The 14,230-nt window shown below is 43.2% G+C and overlaps 1 protein-coding gene across 21 annotated transcripts; it reads right to left on the bottom strand.

The window, feature by feature from the left end:
- Nucleotides 1-1,977: 1,977 nt before the first annotated feature.
- Nucleotides 1,978-13,961, bottom strand: SLITRK2 (SLIT and NTRK like family member 2). Of its 21 annotated transcripts, none has more exons than XR_004262127.1 (6): nt 13,251-13,340; nt 11,239-11,301; nt 9,890-11,032; nt 9,608-9,756; nt 4,462-9,377; nt 1,978-3,899 (listed from the first exon to the last, which is right to left on the bottom strand). XR_004262127.1 is itself a non-coding variant. In XM_032256106.1 (5 exons), the coding sequence occupies exon 5, from the start codon at nt 9,332-9,334 to the stop codon at nt 6,797-6,799; it is 2,538 nt and encodes an 845-aa protein (XP_032111997.1). In that variant the 5' UTR covers nt 9,335-9,365; nt 9,608-9,756; nt 9,890-9,943; nt 11,239-11,301; nt 13,768-13,961; the 3' UTR covers nt 1,978-6,796. The 21 variants fall into 21 exon arrangements, 19 of the variants coding, with proteins under 19 accessions (XP_032111997.1, XP_032111983.1, XP_032111994.1 ...); XR_004262128.1 differs by having other exon boundaries at nt 1,978-4,682; nt 5,612-9,377; XM_032256106.1 differs by lacking the exon at nt 13,251-13,340 and adding an exon at nt 13,768-13,961 and having other exon boundaries at nt 1,978-9,365; nt 9,890-9,943.
- Between the last annotated feature and the right edge of the window lie 269 nt (nt 13,962-14,230).

The following is a 14,230-nucleotide window of genomic DNA, read 5'->3' as shown; positions in this document are numbered from 1 at the left end:
AGCTGATAATTCATTGTAATTATGCTTTAAACTTAGATCCTCTAGTTTTCAACCATTTCTTCAGCGTTTATATGAGAACCACAGACTCATTCACTCATTCATTCATTTATTGACTAAACAGAAATATTTATTGGAGAGTTAGGTATTATGGTCCAAAACACTATGCCAGTATTAACGATATAAAAGTAAAAGAGGCAGATAGGGGAGGGATTTGTCTGAGGATTACCCAGAGTATAGTCCATCAGGAATCCTGTCTGCCTGATAGTTGCTTTGTGAGCTAGAAAGTAACTTAGATTGTCTGTTGTGGAACACATTCTGCCAAGATCGAAATGTCCCAAAATTCTAGGAAACAATCTGACACATAACTAGCTTAAATGTTCTTTTTATGGTAAATGTTGATAGGAAACATAAAATAATTTAAAATAAAATTAACAAAAATGATATATAAGTAATTATAAAAAATTTTTGCCCAGGGAAGTATGGATGAGGCACACTTTCCACCCCAACCAGGATTGACAAAATCTGTTTTGATGCTCTATTTTTGTTTTTATTTTTGAGACAGAGTTTCACTGTTCTTGCCCAGGTTGGAGTATGATGGTGCAATCTTGGCTCTCTGTAACCTCTACCTCCTGGGTTCAAGCAATTCTCCTGCCTCAGGCTCCCAAGTAGCTGGGATCACAGGCATGCGCCGCCATGCCCAGCTAATTTTCTGTATTTAGTAGAGACAGGGTTTCACCATGTTGGTCTCGAACTCCTGACCTAAGGTAATCCGCCCACCTCAGCCTCCCAAAGTGCTGGGATTACAGGCATGAGACATTGTGCCCAGCCTATTCTGATGCTCTTTTTCTAGTATCAACGGGCACATAAGGAACTTAATATTTGATATTACATGTGTCCAGAATGGGGAGCTGTACATTACCTTTATTCCCATTTCAAATGATCTTGTCAAGGGATCTAGTAATCTGGTATACTAGCACCAATTCTCCTTTAGCAAAACACTTCGGAATGTGGTTATTCCAATTGTTTCAGCTACCTTATGAAAGCTACATGAATAAACTAAATATATTGCACATATATTGGTAATCCTAAGAGAGGATAACTTGTTTTAAGCCCTCATGTCCCCACAGGAATCTCAAATCCTTTGTTACATTATATATTTGTGATTTGGAGCATGCCTGGCAGATACACTCTAATATTCAACTAAATGTAAATAGTCAAATAAGTAAGTTTGCCATTGCATCACCATAATCACAGGAACAAATGAACCCCCTCCTTTTCTCTCTCATTATTTTTTCTAACTCTACTTTTTAGGAATATAGTGATGGAATGTCTATTAATGAACTCATAATTTCTATTCCTTGGATTTCTATGTCAGTCTCTTGTTTTATTAAATACAAATGTATTAGGTCACATATGGTATTAGACTAAAATTTATAATAAAAAACCAATTGGCTTTGGTGTAGGTGTGTGTCTGTGTCTGGTGAGGAGAGTAAGCAATCAGCAGACCTAATCAGTACTTAGAGAGGCATCTCTATTTGAATTGCTTTTGTTGTTGCTTACTGGTAATTTTTTAAGTCCAATACTAATGGACAGTCATGGGAAAGTATTAAGATATGTTTTTATAAAGCTCATTTTACCTGAAACATGTAAACTAATCATATAAAGAATCAAAGCCTTTATCTGTAAGCATATCAAGACAAGGAAAACTGTCCCAACGATATTTTGTCCTTCATTCCTCTTTATAGATTCTAGTTATCTTTTCTAACTAATTTAAATGTTCATTGTTTATGAACATTTATTTATTAACTGAAAGCTAATTACACATAAAGTAACTATGTAAACAATTTATCCAGTAAAATCCAATATCATTTGATCACATTTCCAATGTTTCATTTTGCCTCATAACAGCTCAAACTATGACTTTTATTTTTTGAAACAATGTCACCATTAGGCACAGAAGTCTATTTACACAAGAGCTTGTTTCATTTGACATTTATTCCAATAACTTGAGAACAATTATTTGCAACTAAATCTAACAGTATTTGTACAAGTACTTTCAAGCTAAAGTACTGCTGAAAAATTTCAACATACATGCAATTCAATATGTTTACATAATAACATACTTTATTATAAAACCTGTGACTCTAAGCACTTTATGGAATATGAATAAAGGAGTCATTCTACACTCTACTGTAACGTGGCCATATCTGAGAAAGGAGATGCTGCTGAGCAGAAGAGTCCTGTGTTCAATTGTGTTGAAATGGGCTGGCTACTTGGACTCTTCAGGACTGCTACTGTGCTGTCATAGCATTGCTCGAAAGCCTAATTCACACTAAACTTCAGCAGACTTTCAAACACAAACCCTTAGCCACCAAGAAACTGGTAACCTGAGCAGCCTTGGCAAAACACAGTTACTATGCAGGTGGGCTCTGTTTTAAGCAAAGTTGATATTGAAAATCCAAAAATACAAAACAGATAAATTAGAGAATGGTTATTTGTATTATAAAATGGTTTTACACTTTATGAAAGAATTCACAAGTTTCCTCTAAATGGAAGCTCCTCTAATGCATTTAAAATACAATTTGATTTACAAAAGTTCCATTTACACGTGACTTTTTGCACAATCATTGTGAGAAACAAATTACACCTATATACAGTACTTAATTTTTTCTCTCTTAAGATTAAGGTGTCTTATCAAAGTACTGATAAAAGACACTTAAGCCAAAATGTTGTATTTCAAGCCACTGAAATAGAAAGTAAATATTCCCTCTGAAACATGGATATTCTTCCCGAAAATTTAAGAACATTTAAAAATTTTGTATTTACAATCTTGATAGTGATAGTCATCTTTACAAAGTAGCGCTTTAGATAGCACAAGTACATAGCTTTCTTTAGGCCATGATAATGGGTCTTATTTTGCAGAAATTTGTTTTAATTTATCTTATTTTGGTGTTTTTTTTTCTTTTTAACTGTGTAATTCTAAAGAGATGTTAGACTATAGCTAGACTATTTATTATATATCACTTTTATACCTTACTGCACAGAATCGCCTTTAAAAACTTAACTTCCTGCATTGCATTACTGTCTCCACTGTTTAATCTGGGTGATTGCTATTCAGGTAAGATTCTCCCTTATTAGCACTAAGCTCCTTGCCAGGGTGAGGGTGAGTAGTAGGGGGTGGGGTGGAGAGTGAAGAGGGTGTTGTGAGGAGGGGAGAGATCCTGCCTACTGTGCCTCAGCACATAGCCTAGAGCCAGGCCCCCAGGAAATAAACACTCCATAACTACTGAATGAACAAATGAATGAAGAAATGAATGTACTGGGAGAATTGTCTGGAAGGCTTTCTTCACTCTAGCATTCAATCCAGTATATTTATGGAATATGTACAATCAAAATGAATTTTCAGAGTCTGAAAAATCACAGAACCTGTCTCTTGTTCCTTAAATGCTTTTTGTAAAATTCATAAATTATTAAGCCCTTGATGACTTGGAGGCATTAAGAAAAATTAAGTCACATTAGAGGTCAGAGGAAAGACAAGAGGAAATCGAAGGATCATTTGCTTACTCACCAGCTGCTGGATAGAACTAACAAGGCACACAGGTCGACCAAAGTTCAGAGCCAAAATAGGCTCTTAGCAATTGTGTTCAGACTGAGAAGTGGTACTTTTGAGTGTTTCAATAAAAACTTAGCCACAGGTATATTCGGAAACAGTGAACACAACTAATTAAGAGCTAAAATAGAAGGGAATTACCATTTTTCATTTGTAGGGTCAGACATACAGATCTGTTCCTGGCAGGGCCCTGGGAGACCACATTCTGTAGGCTGGAACCATTTTGCTGTGCTGATGCTCATACCTCTTAAAGCTGCATGTGAAATAAAAGTGAAATAGCAATATCCAGCTGTGGAAGATAAAAATAAAAATCCTAAAATAAAATATGGTGGAAAGTGCTTGAGCAGATAAAGCAAAACAGAATATAGTCAGTGGGAATGCTAGTGAGTTAATAAAAATTAAAGTGTTTATGATTGCATTAGGAAATAAAGGTTCGAATGGTATGTTGTATGATGCTTTTAAATAAAATAGTATGGACTACATTCAAAGAATTACATTTAAAAATCTACTGCAAATAAAATATAAATCTAACAAGCAAGAGGATATAGAATTAAGCCATACTTATTAGGCAAAAGAGTTTATAAATTTTAGTTCTTCTAGAAGTCTTCATTAAAATCTTGTAAGTAAATTAATATTAAGGTATCATCTCTCTTTAAGCTTAATGAGTTATTATTTTTTTTTCTATGGACAATGGCATTTTATAGGAATGGGTTTACTTTCAGAAACATAAAAATAAACACTTAAGTGGAATCACTGCATCAAGAGCTCTAGTCACATAATTTAAGCCCCAGAAGTTCTTAACAGGACATATATGCAAATTTGCCTTCATAATCACTTCCCAAAATACCTACCTCTGTATTCTGTATGTATCATTGCATCAAATGAGAGCAGTCAGAAAAGGGTTTTTGAAACTCTTTTATATATAAATACTTCACTGAAAGATGAAACGGTTTCCCGGAGTCATCTCCAAATTCAACTAGCAGAATATTCTAGCTTCTCTTCTGCGAAATGTAAAATATCTGTACATTAACTTTCTCGTAGATCATTTCAGCCCACCATTTTCAACTTCCTTCTAATGGACCAAAATAGGAATTATCACTTGTTACCAAAGAATGAGCATGTTAGCTTGCCACTGTAGATATTCAGAGATTTTATGTTGTTAAAGGTATTTCCTTCTTGAATGCCCTTTACATGATTATATATACACAATTACCTTCTATTGCTTTTACAAACAAGTATTTTGCACCAGTAATTATTAATCCAAATAATTTGGATTTAAGAAATTTCTAACTGAAAGCCTATCACGTGAATTGTTTATAGTGACAGACAATATGCTATTAGTAATTTTAAAGCTTTAAAAGTAAGTTATCAGGATCCACTTCAATCTCCACGTGATGATAAAGGATTATTATGTGCAGTAACCTATTTATGAAAAGGAAACAGTGTGCTTCTTTCAGACACCATCACTTGCTTTAATAAGGAATTGAAAAGCTGAACTACTTTATATGCAGATCACCATCCCAGTTGCATAAGGATTTACAATAGACAAAACAAAACTATTTTTTGTTGTAAAGAAGGGCTGTTTGTTTAAATCACACAATAATGTTTGCATCTAAAAATTATTTACAGTCTAATAAGGCTCATAAATGTTATATAGACTTGGCTAATTAAAGTCATTTTAATGCTAAGACCAAAACAAAAATCTTGCTCAAGCTGACAGGGAAAACTCCAAGTTACACATGCCTCAAGACGGCAGAAGGAAAAAAAATAAAAAATGTTTCCTGTCTTGGTTTAGGTAACTGTTAATCGCTTTGGAGATGCAAATAGTACGTGATTTGATAGCACCCCATGCATGCTCCAATTAAACTCAAGAGGGAAATGCTGTCTTGTCAGAAAATGTTAAATTGAGAAGGATTATGAGTCTAACCTGTGATCTAAAATAAATAGAAAGTAATGTATATGTTTTTATCTCTGCTACCTTAAATTTTGCAGAGAACTTACTTGGGAAGATTTAATCTCACCCATGAAGTCTTCCTTCAAGGTATTTAATGGCTCATATGTCTTTGTTAAATGAGGTGTGTGGCGGCCTCTACTGGTGTGTGTTTATAGAAAATGTTTCAATAGGCAGAAAAAATATTAATTTCAATTAAAAAGTTAGAAATACAGACTTCTTCATTTAAATATATAAAAATATCTAATCAATGCAGAAAAATATACTACTAGCTGTGTCATGTCCTTTTAATTAGGAAAATAATCTAAAACACTCACCATGTTAGTGTAAAGTAATGATTTACGGAAGGGCATTAATTGCTCAATTCACTCTGATATTGGGTTAAATATATTTTATTAATGAATTATTAATCCTGACTGAGGTGGCTTATTACCTCTAGTCCACTGTTAAATCCCCTTAGTTGGCTTAAATAAAATCACTTAAACCCAGAGGAAAGGAAATATCGTATAGTTAAGCCTACAAAGTCCTAGAACTAGAATCATTTGTTGACAGGCTGGTTTCTATAACTCAAGCAAACTGCACGTTGACTTAATATAGCTGACACATCGATCTATTTTACAGTGTTTTCAATTTCAAAAATACAACACATTAAAATAGTTTCAATTTATCAAAGCTAAAAGCAACATTTAAGTAATGTACTTAAAGTGCGAAGGCACTTTAACACAAAGTAGTGAGGCCCAGTGGCTATACTTGGTAACTGAAGATGGAAATACCATATATCATTATTTACAAAAGAAGTTGTAGTCACAAAAGATCTTTGGAGATCTTCTACAAAATACACTAAATATCCATTTTCATTTGCAAAGTTTGCCTATTCTTTCTTCAGTCACTATAATCTCCTCTTCCCACTCCCACACCGAAAAACAAAGAAGAAAAAAGAAACAAAACCATAAACAAAATATTTGAAGAAATGCATTACAGAAACATTCAGGTCCACTGATCGTTCCTAAGAAGAGAAGGAAAAAAAAAGGAGGGGAGGAGAACGAGAGAGAAATAATTTAAAGGAAAACTTGCAAAAGCAATATCATTACTTCACCCCATCTCCCAAACATCTTCAAAGTCCCCCATTTACACTGGGAAAGGGAGAACACAAACAAACACAAAAGCTAATGTCCTTGTTTCCAACAGTTTGGAGTAGCATCCTGTGATGTCTTAGGGTTGTAAATGATTTCCCTTCACAGCTGACTGATTGCAGTTTGTTTTTCCAGAACTTCGAGGTAGTCCGGTTCTGACTGCGGCTTAGCTTGCAGTAAAGGGTGGCTGGGTTTTGACTGCCCCACAAAGCATTTCCTGGGAGTTCCATATAAAACGGTTTTATTGATTCTGTCTTGGTTTTGGCGTCGAGATTCATAGGCAGGGGCAAACTGCCGTTTAGGTAAGGTACAAAAGTTATAGTGAACTAGGCCTGCGCTGGGGAGTTCCTTGACTCGCTCAGCAATATTTTGATACAGCAGCTCAGGCTCTCTTGGTGTGGCCTGCTTTTCTAGCAGCTCAGTGGCACTTATTGTGTAAGCAGGAGTGGCTGGCTCTTCTTTTTTCTCCTCCAGGTTGCTATAGCTGAACTCTTGCAGGTTTCGGTAATAAGCTACTGGGTCTCCTTCCTTCTGCATGTAGATGGGGTTTTGGCACATCTGACCCACAGGTGGGGTGATATAGTTGTAGACATGGCCGTCTGTTTTATCGTGAGTCTCAGTGTTGTAAGACCCATACTGTAATTGAAAGGAACTTGCGTCTAAGCTGTTGGTATTCCTGCGAACACTTGGCACTCCCTTTCGGCGTTTCAAGACAAAGACGAATAAGCCGGCCCCAAAACAGACGGATAAGATGAAAACAACAAGCAATCCCAAAATTAAGACAGAAAGTGGAACTTCGGTGTGTAGTTCAGGATAGGAACTAGGAGACACACTAAGTGACCGAGGTGTGTCTGTATTGTGATTCATTGATAAAATGGTCCCATCTGACAAGTTTGGACTCTCCGGACAGATAGCCTCCCTCCCCAGAAATTTTAGTATCTCCCCTGCATGCTTAGCAGGAGATTCACAAGTCACCTCATTAATGATGACAGGGGAATTGGCATGTTCTGTCCAATCTTTTAACCCCATGATGTCACACGTACAGTCCCATGGGTTCTCTTGCAGATCTATCTGGATGAAAGCTGGAAGTTGATCCAAGACCCCTTTCACAGGCAGGTGAGAAAAATGATTGTTTCTCAGATTCAGCCTGGTGAGGGCCGTACCCCCAAAGATGTTATCAGGTAAGGACCGGAGAAGGTTGTTATTCAGAAACAGTAGCTGTAGGTTAATCAAAGCATCAAATGTCAGAGGCTTAATTTCCTTAATGACATTATACTCTAAATAGAGATATTGCAAGCTCTGCAGTCCATCAAACATAGAAGGATACAGCACTTCAAGGTAATTGCCATTCAGATAAAGTCTGCGTAAACTGGTCAGGTTTGTAAAGGCACCTTCCTGAATGACTGCAATCCGGTTGTTTCCTAAATGCAGTAAGTCCAAAGAACCGTATTCTAAGAGGTCATTCTTATAGACAGTTTGAAGATAGTTCCCTGTTAGGTAAAGTTTCTTTGGACTGGTAGGTTTGGGCTGCAGGTCAGAGATATTAGTGAACTTCCTTTCTTGGCAGTTTACATTCAGACCGTTGTCTGAGCTCTGAGAAGTGCAGACGCAGCTGCTGGGACATGTGAGAGGCACAGGAGGCTTGGTCTGGTACACCATGATGGGTCCAAAACTTTGCCTGTCCTTTGACACAGTCACCCGGGGAGTTGGACGATTTCGCATTTTGGGTGGCCGGCTGGCTTTGGGAGCCCTGGTTGGACTGAGGGCAGGATTCATTGTAGGTGACAGCCTTTGGACGTGTGTGTCGGCATGGCTGCCCCTCTGACTGGAATCACTGGCACTTTTTCTGGGACAGAGGTCTTGCCTGGTCAGCTGGGTCACATCTTTCCCATGCAACCTAAAGGGCGTTTCGCAGACAATCTCTCCCACAAACACAGTTATGGTGTCTAGCCAAGCCTTGAGAGGAAGTAAGTCACAGGTGCAATTCCAGGGGTTTTCCTCCAGCTGAATCTCCATGATCCCTCCAATATGTTCAAGGACGCCAGCAAAAGGCATTACTTTTAGCCTATTCCCCCTGAGGTCTAAGTGGGTCAGCAGGACAAAGCGGAACACATTGCTGGGCAGTGAAAGCAGAAGGTTGTCATTGAGGATGAGCACTTTGAGCTTGTTAAGTTTGCTGAATGCACCAGCCTCGATGGCACTGATGTAATTGTAGTCAGCCTGGAGATACTCCAGGCTCTCCAGGCCCAGGAAAGTGTCCTCCCTCAATACCTCGAGCTTGTTGTTGTTAAGATGCAGTCTCTTGAGGGTTTTCAGGCCACTGAATGCCCCCGTTCGGATCTCCTGTAACCCGTTGTTACCTAGGTGAAGAGTCACTGCGTTGGAGTAATTGACAAATTCGTTTGGATACAGTCTTGTCAAGAGGTTTCCATTGAGAAAAAGCTGATAGATTCTATACTGGGGGGGCTGGAGCAGGCTAACTGTTGTAAATCCTTTGTTTTCACAGTTAATATTCAGTACGTTTTCCTTCTCTTCGCACAGACAGCGGATCTTGCAAATGTCTTTGGCAGTTTTGCGACTCTCCGTCTGTAAGATCCCGGCCACGGTTAGCACACTGAGGAACCAAACGCCGCTCAGCATCTTTAGGCACCTTCGGTGTCAACTCAGGTACCTGCAGGCAAACCTTAGGTGGAGGGCAAGGGGAAGAAGTGGGTGCAGGGAAGAAAGAAACAAGGAAGCCCGATTAAAAATGGTAAAGCAAGGAGGCGGAGTGGGAGCGAGGGAGAATGAGGGGGTTGGCAACACGGCAGAATGAAATCATTGCATTTTTCAAAGCGGTTTCTTTTCTCCGCTCCCTATTCCCCCACCCCGAGGCCACCCACACACGCGCCCCGGGAACACACATGCTTGCACCTGATTTCCCGGGGGGTCGCAGCCAGCCGCCAAGTCATTAGTAACCAAGTTGTCCTACTAAATCCTGCCCATCTCCTCCTCCCCTGGGATATCTCGAAGAGATCTCGGGCGGCTCGCCCGTCTTGGGCTTCCAGCAGAAATCGTAATGGCTTTATTAAAAAAAAAAAAAAAAAAAAAAAAAACCGCAAAAAGGGGGTGGGAAAATCAGGAATAAGGGGGCTGGCGGCAGGGATAGAGGGGGGATAGAGATGGCAAAGACAGCGCGGGGTGGAGGGTACTCACACATCAGGAGAAGACAGAACCCCGCTCCTCTGCAGTCCACCAGGAGTTTAGCATCTTCAGGAAGAGGGAGAACAAGGTACAATAAGACGCTGCTTCCAGGGGGGGATGCTCTGCTTTTTGTTGGTTGATTTAATTTGACTGGGGGTGTGCAGAAATTAAAAATCCGACAGGAGGCAGGAGCGGAAGAGGAGAGTTGGAGCGGAGGGAGTTGGAGCGGAGGGAAGCCGAGCTGCCAGGGAGGGACTGGGGTGCGATTCTGTAGGGAGGTCGCAGAGCCGGCTGGCCCGGTCGCCGGACGAAGGCGACGGCGGAGCCTGGGCGCGCGTTTCCAATCCGGTGGCGGCGGCAGCAGTGCGTCTAGCAGTTTGAATTTGAGAGGCTTTGCAGGCTCGCTGGGACAGGACTAGGGTGACGTCACAGGGGAGGGGGCAGGCAGAGGATCCAGGGCGCGCGGTGGGGGAGGGTTGGACAGATGCTTCCCTTCCTTGCAAGTGGCTTTGCAAAGCTCAATTCCTGGCTGCGTCAGTTGATTCTGAACTACTCCACCTCCAACCTGGCTGGTGGCAGGAGACGCTCCTGCAGAGGGATTTCTCAAGGAGGGACCCTGCTCTTGGGCTGGCACCTCCTCTGGCCCCTCTCTGTGTTCTCTTTGACTCCTCCCTCTTTCTCTCACCTACACAATACCTTTGGAGGGCAGGGGTGGGGGTGGGGGATTCTTACCCCAGATTCCCAAGCAAGGGAGAACTGTGTAAGAGTGTGTGTCTGTGTGTGTGTGTGTGTGTGTGTGTGTGCGCGCGCGCGCGCCCATGTGGTGTGCCTCTTTGCTACAGGACTGGTGCCCCACTTGCCAGCTCCTAGCTCAGATGCTCTCTGTGCAGAGAGTGGGGTGTGTGTGCATGCACCAGTGTGTCTGTGTAGGAGGGCGAGGAGTTCTCTTAGGGGATTTATGCTTTACATACAGAGCCTTGATTCAGTGCTTGGGAGAATTCCTTTCTGGGTGGTGACCCACCAAACAGATATTTGCCTGGACTCTGAAAGTCAGCTCAACGTTAGCTTACAGACTGAGAAAAACAAAAACAAAACCGTTTTCTCCCTGAGGTTTATACTTAGCCAGATAATGAGGTTTAAACGTGCGCTTCTTGCCTGGAGGAAGGAGAAAAGAAGTGGGTGTCAGAAAAGCACTGCCAGGCTGAGCCTCAGCTGGGAGTGGGAGCCAAGGGAAGGGTGGTTGAGCCCTCCATGCTGCAGGGGCAGGGGAGCTAGGAGAAAAGAGGGAGCTGCTACAGAAAGACTGGCCCCTGAGGAAGAGAGGAGGCGTGGCAGGAGTCCTAGCCTGAGACCCAGCCTACCTGGGTTCTCATCTGGCTCTGTTGCTAGATGTGTCACTGGCTCCTGGATCTTCCTGTCTCCATCTGCAAAAGGGGAGTAGGGAGACTATGTGGGCCCTCCCAGCTCTGACATCCAAATCGGGTTGAAATAACATTTTCAGAGCATTGATAACAGCTAGGTGTTGGATTTTTGCCTTCATTATCTGTTTTCTCCCTAATTATCTTACAGTTCCTTGGACCCAAGAGTCTTTCATTGTGGAGGCAATTCACAAGGGGTAAATCATGTCTGCTGTTGCCTAAAAAGGCCTTGGGTTGCCTCTGGTAGGAAGAGGGAGATGGGTCCGGAAAAGCAGGGAATGAAATAACCTGGGAAAAAGAATTGTGCAAATGATGTGCCTGTGTTTGTGCCCACCATACACTTCGGCTTGCTTTCCCAGGTTCCCACTACTTGGCCAAATGTGGAATAGACAAAACCACAGATATAACAAACCACTTGAGAACAGAACGCCCCCTGCCCCCTGCTCCTCCCCTTCTCCTTCCTTGTCAAGCCTAGGCCCTAGGATTTTTCACTTTATACAACCTTATTCCTCTTCAGGAAGAGCCTGGGTAGTTTATAAACTTAGGCACTACGGCAACCTGTAGCTCTGTGATCTACCGTGCATTGTGCATTATTTTCTGGGGCTTTCTCCCTTTCCATTCCTTCTTCTTCCAAGAAAAGCCTTGGACCAGGCATCAGCAGTCCCCTTACCCTCTAAATCTTGTTTGGCCTTTAGCAAAATATTTGCCTTCTGGGGACTCAAAATCTCCTTCTCTATACCATATGGCAAACTTCAGATGAGTTCTGAGGCAGAGCAACAGCCCTGCGGATGGCCTTCCACTCTAGATTGCAATTGCATCATTAGATGGAAGCAGTCTGATGCAGTGGGAGCAGAATTAAACTACCTTTCCTAGCAAAGGAGGCATTTGTTTATAAGTATTTCCAAATATTCAAAGCACATAGTTCCTAGAGCAATAAGATTGATTCATTCAGTCATTCATTCAACAAACATTTGTTATGTTAATATCTAACTAAAGTAAAAGCCAGTGTGAGAGCTGAACGAGACCCTAGAAGTCAGGTTCATTTTACAGATGAAGTCATTTCTCAACCAGGGAAAGTGCTGACTTACTCCAGAAACTGCAATTAGAAATAAAACCCAGAGATGATGAGTCCCAGTCCATCATCTTTCCAGAAAGCACACTACTGCTTACTATGAATTAAACATCTACTTAAACTTAAATAGTGGGGGTGCTGTTTTACTTAAAGGTATGCTTTTTATTTTAAAAAGTATATTTGAAAGTTAAACAACAAATACTAGTTTTACTTCTCACATACAGTAATTTCCTTCAAGACATTGATGACGCTTTCAATATTACTTGAGGACAGACTGTTTTTGCTAAAAATTTCAGAGAGGAGAGAGATTGAGAGATAAAGGTGGAGGCGATTGGGGGCTCTTGAAATTCTTGAGACCTACAGAATCAAGGAAATTCATTGGTAATCTAACTGTGGGGAGCGACACGGGGACCCTAAGGGGGTGTTCCTTCCTGCCTGTGCCTGAGAATTAACAGCCGCTTTCCAAAACATAGTTACTGGGAACAAATCAGCCTGAAACGCGATAACCACTTTAAGTAAGTTTCATTTGGTCCAGTTCATTCTGAAGAACTGCCGCAGCACCCAGCTAAGGAGAGCAGGCTTTTAAGGCCAAAGGTTGGGGTGAACTGGAACCCCAAGGGAGGCAACGGCGGTCATTAAAATCAGAAGAACGCTCCCTGTCTTTGCTGAGGCGAGGGAGGCTTCAAGAAGAACTCTGTCGCCTGTGTATCCGAGTAAAGCCTGGCTCAGGTCGCCAAGGCTTTCACAGGACAAGGTGGGTGCCGGCGGGCTTTAAGCCCACCTCCGTACCCGCTGCCCATCAGGCCACGAGGGGGCTAAGCAGAGTCCAGGAGGACTGAGTGGGGGCACGGCTTGCCCGCAGCCTCCTACTCTAAACACTCACCGCCCAAAAGCCGGGTCGAATCCCGTTTCCGAAGGGCGCTTCCCGAATACCAGGTGTCTCCGCGGGTCCCCGATCGCCAGTCACCGGGCACCGGCCGTCAGCGCCGCCCTACCTTCCCTGCCCCTACCTGCAAGACGCCTGGTGCGGTGTCCGGCATGCGACTCCACAGCCGCGACGGCCACTCGGGGTGCCCTCGCCTCGGGGCTTGGATAGTGCAGGCCGACCCGAGGCTTCTAGCTCACGCCGGGTGTGTGGGGCCTCCCTGGCCGCCTGTGCCACCAGGCTACGCGACGCGCGGTGCCCGACCACGCCCGCGCGGACGGTCCGGGGGTGAGGAATCCCTAGTGGGGATTCAGGGTAGAGGGCGGCCGCCAGCGAGCCGCCTGACGCGGATGGCGAGCAGCCTTGCGACCCTGTCCCCCTCGCAAGGAGAGGTGGCCCGGAAAGGCAACGGACTGGGGAGAAAGCCGGCTCCTTGGCCGCGTCGCCACCGCGTCCCTGAGCGCTCAGAACTTACCCGGCGAGCGCGGTGCCGAGATCGTCCCCCGGAGGAGCCCGCAGCATCTGCGACTCGGAGAGGCACTGGAGCCGGCACTGCTTCGGACTAGCGCAGCCCGGGAGCTAGAGGACCGCGGGGAGCCCGGGCGGAGCCCCCAGGGCAAGCAGATCCCCACCGGAGCTGCTAGCCAACTGGCAACGTTTCTCGCAAGAAGGAGGAGGGGAGGCGACAGGGAGTAGGGAAGTCGGGCGGGAGGGAGGAGAGGGGAATAAGGGAGGGCGGCAGGGAGGGAGAGATCGCGGCCCCTCTCCCTCACTGATCAATCACCCGGCAGATCAAATATCCAGGCTGGGCGCCCAGGACTGGGATGTTAGAGCCCACAGAGGAACCGCTGCTCCATTTCTTTGACAAGCGCTGCGGAGCACTGCTCACGCCTCTCGGCCCCTCTTGCCTGGAACTCTGCCCAGCCCTTGCGGCTCTA

The sequence above is a fragment of the Sapajus apella genome, unplaced genomic scaffold (genome assembly GCF_009761245.1).
Source record: "Sapajus apella isolate SASKATOON/1434 unplaced genomic scaffold, GSC_monkey_1.0 scaffold93, whole genome shotgun sequence".
NCBI classification, from domain to species: Eukaryota; Metazoa; Chordata; class Mammalia; order Primates; family Cebidae; genus Sapajus; species Sapajus apella.
Note: the sequence above shows the minus strand (reverse complement) of the source record. Positions and strands in the feature narration are given on the sequence as shown.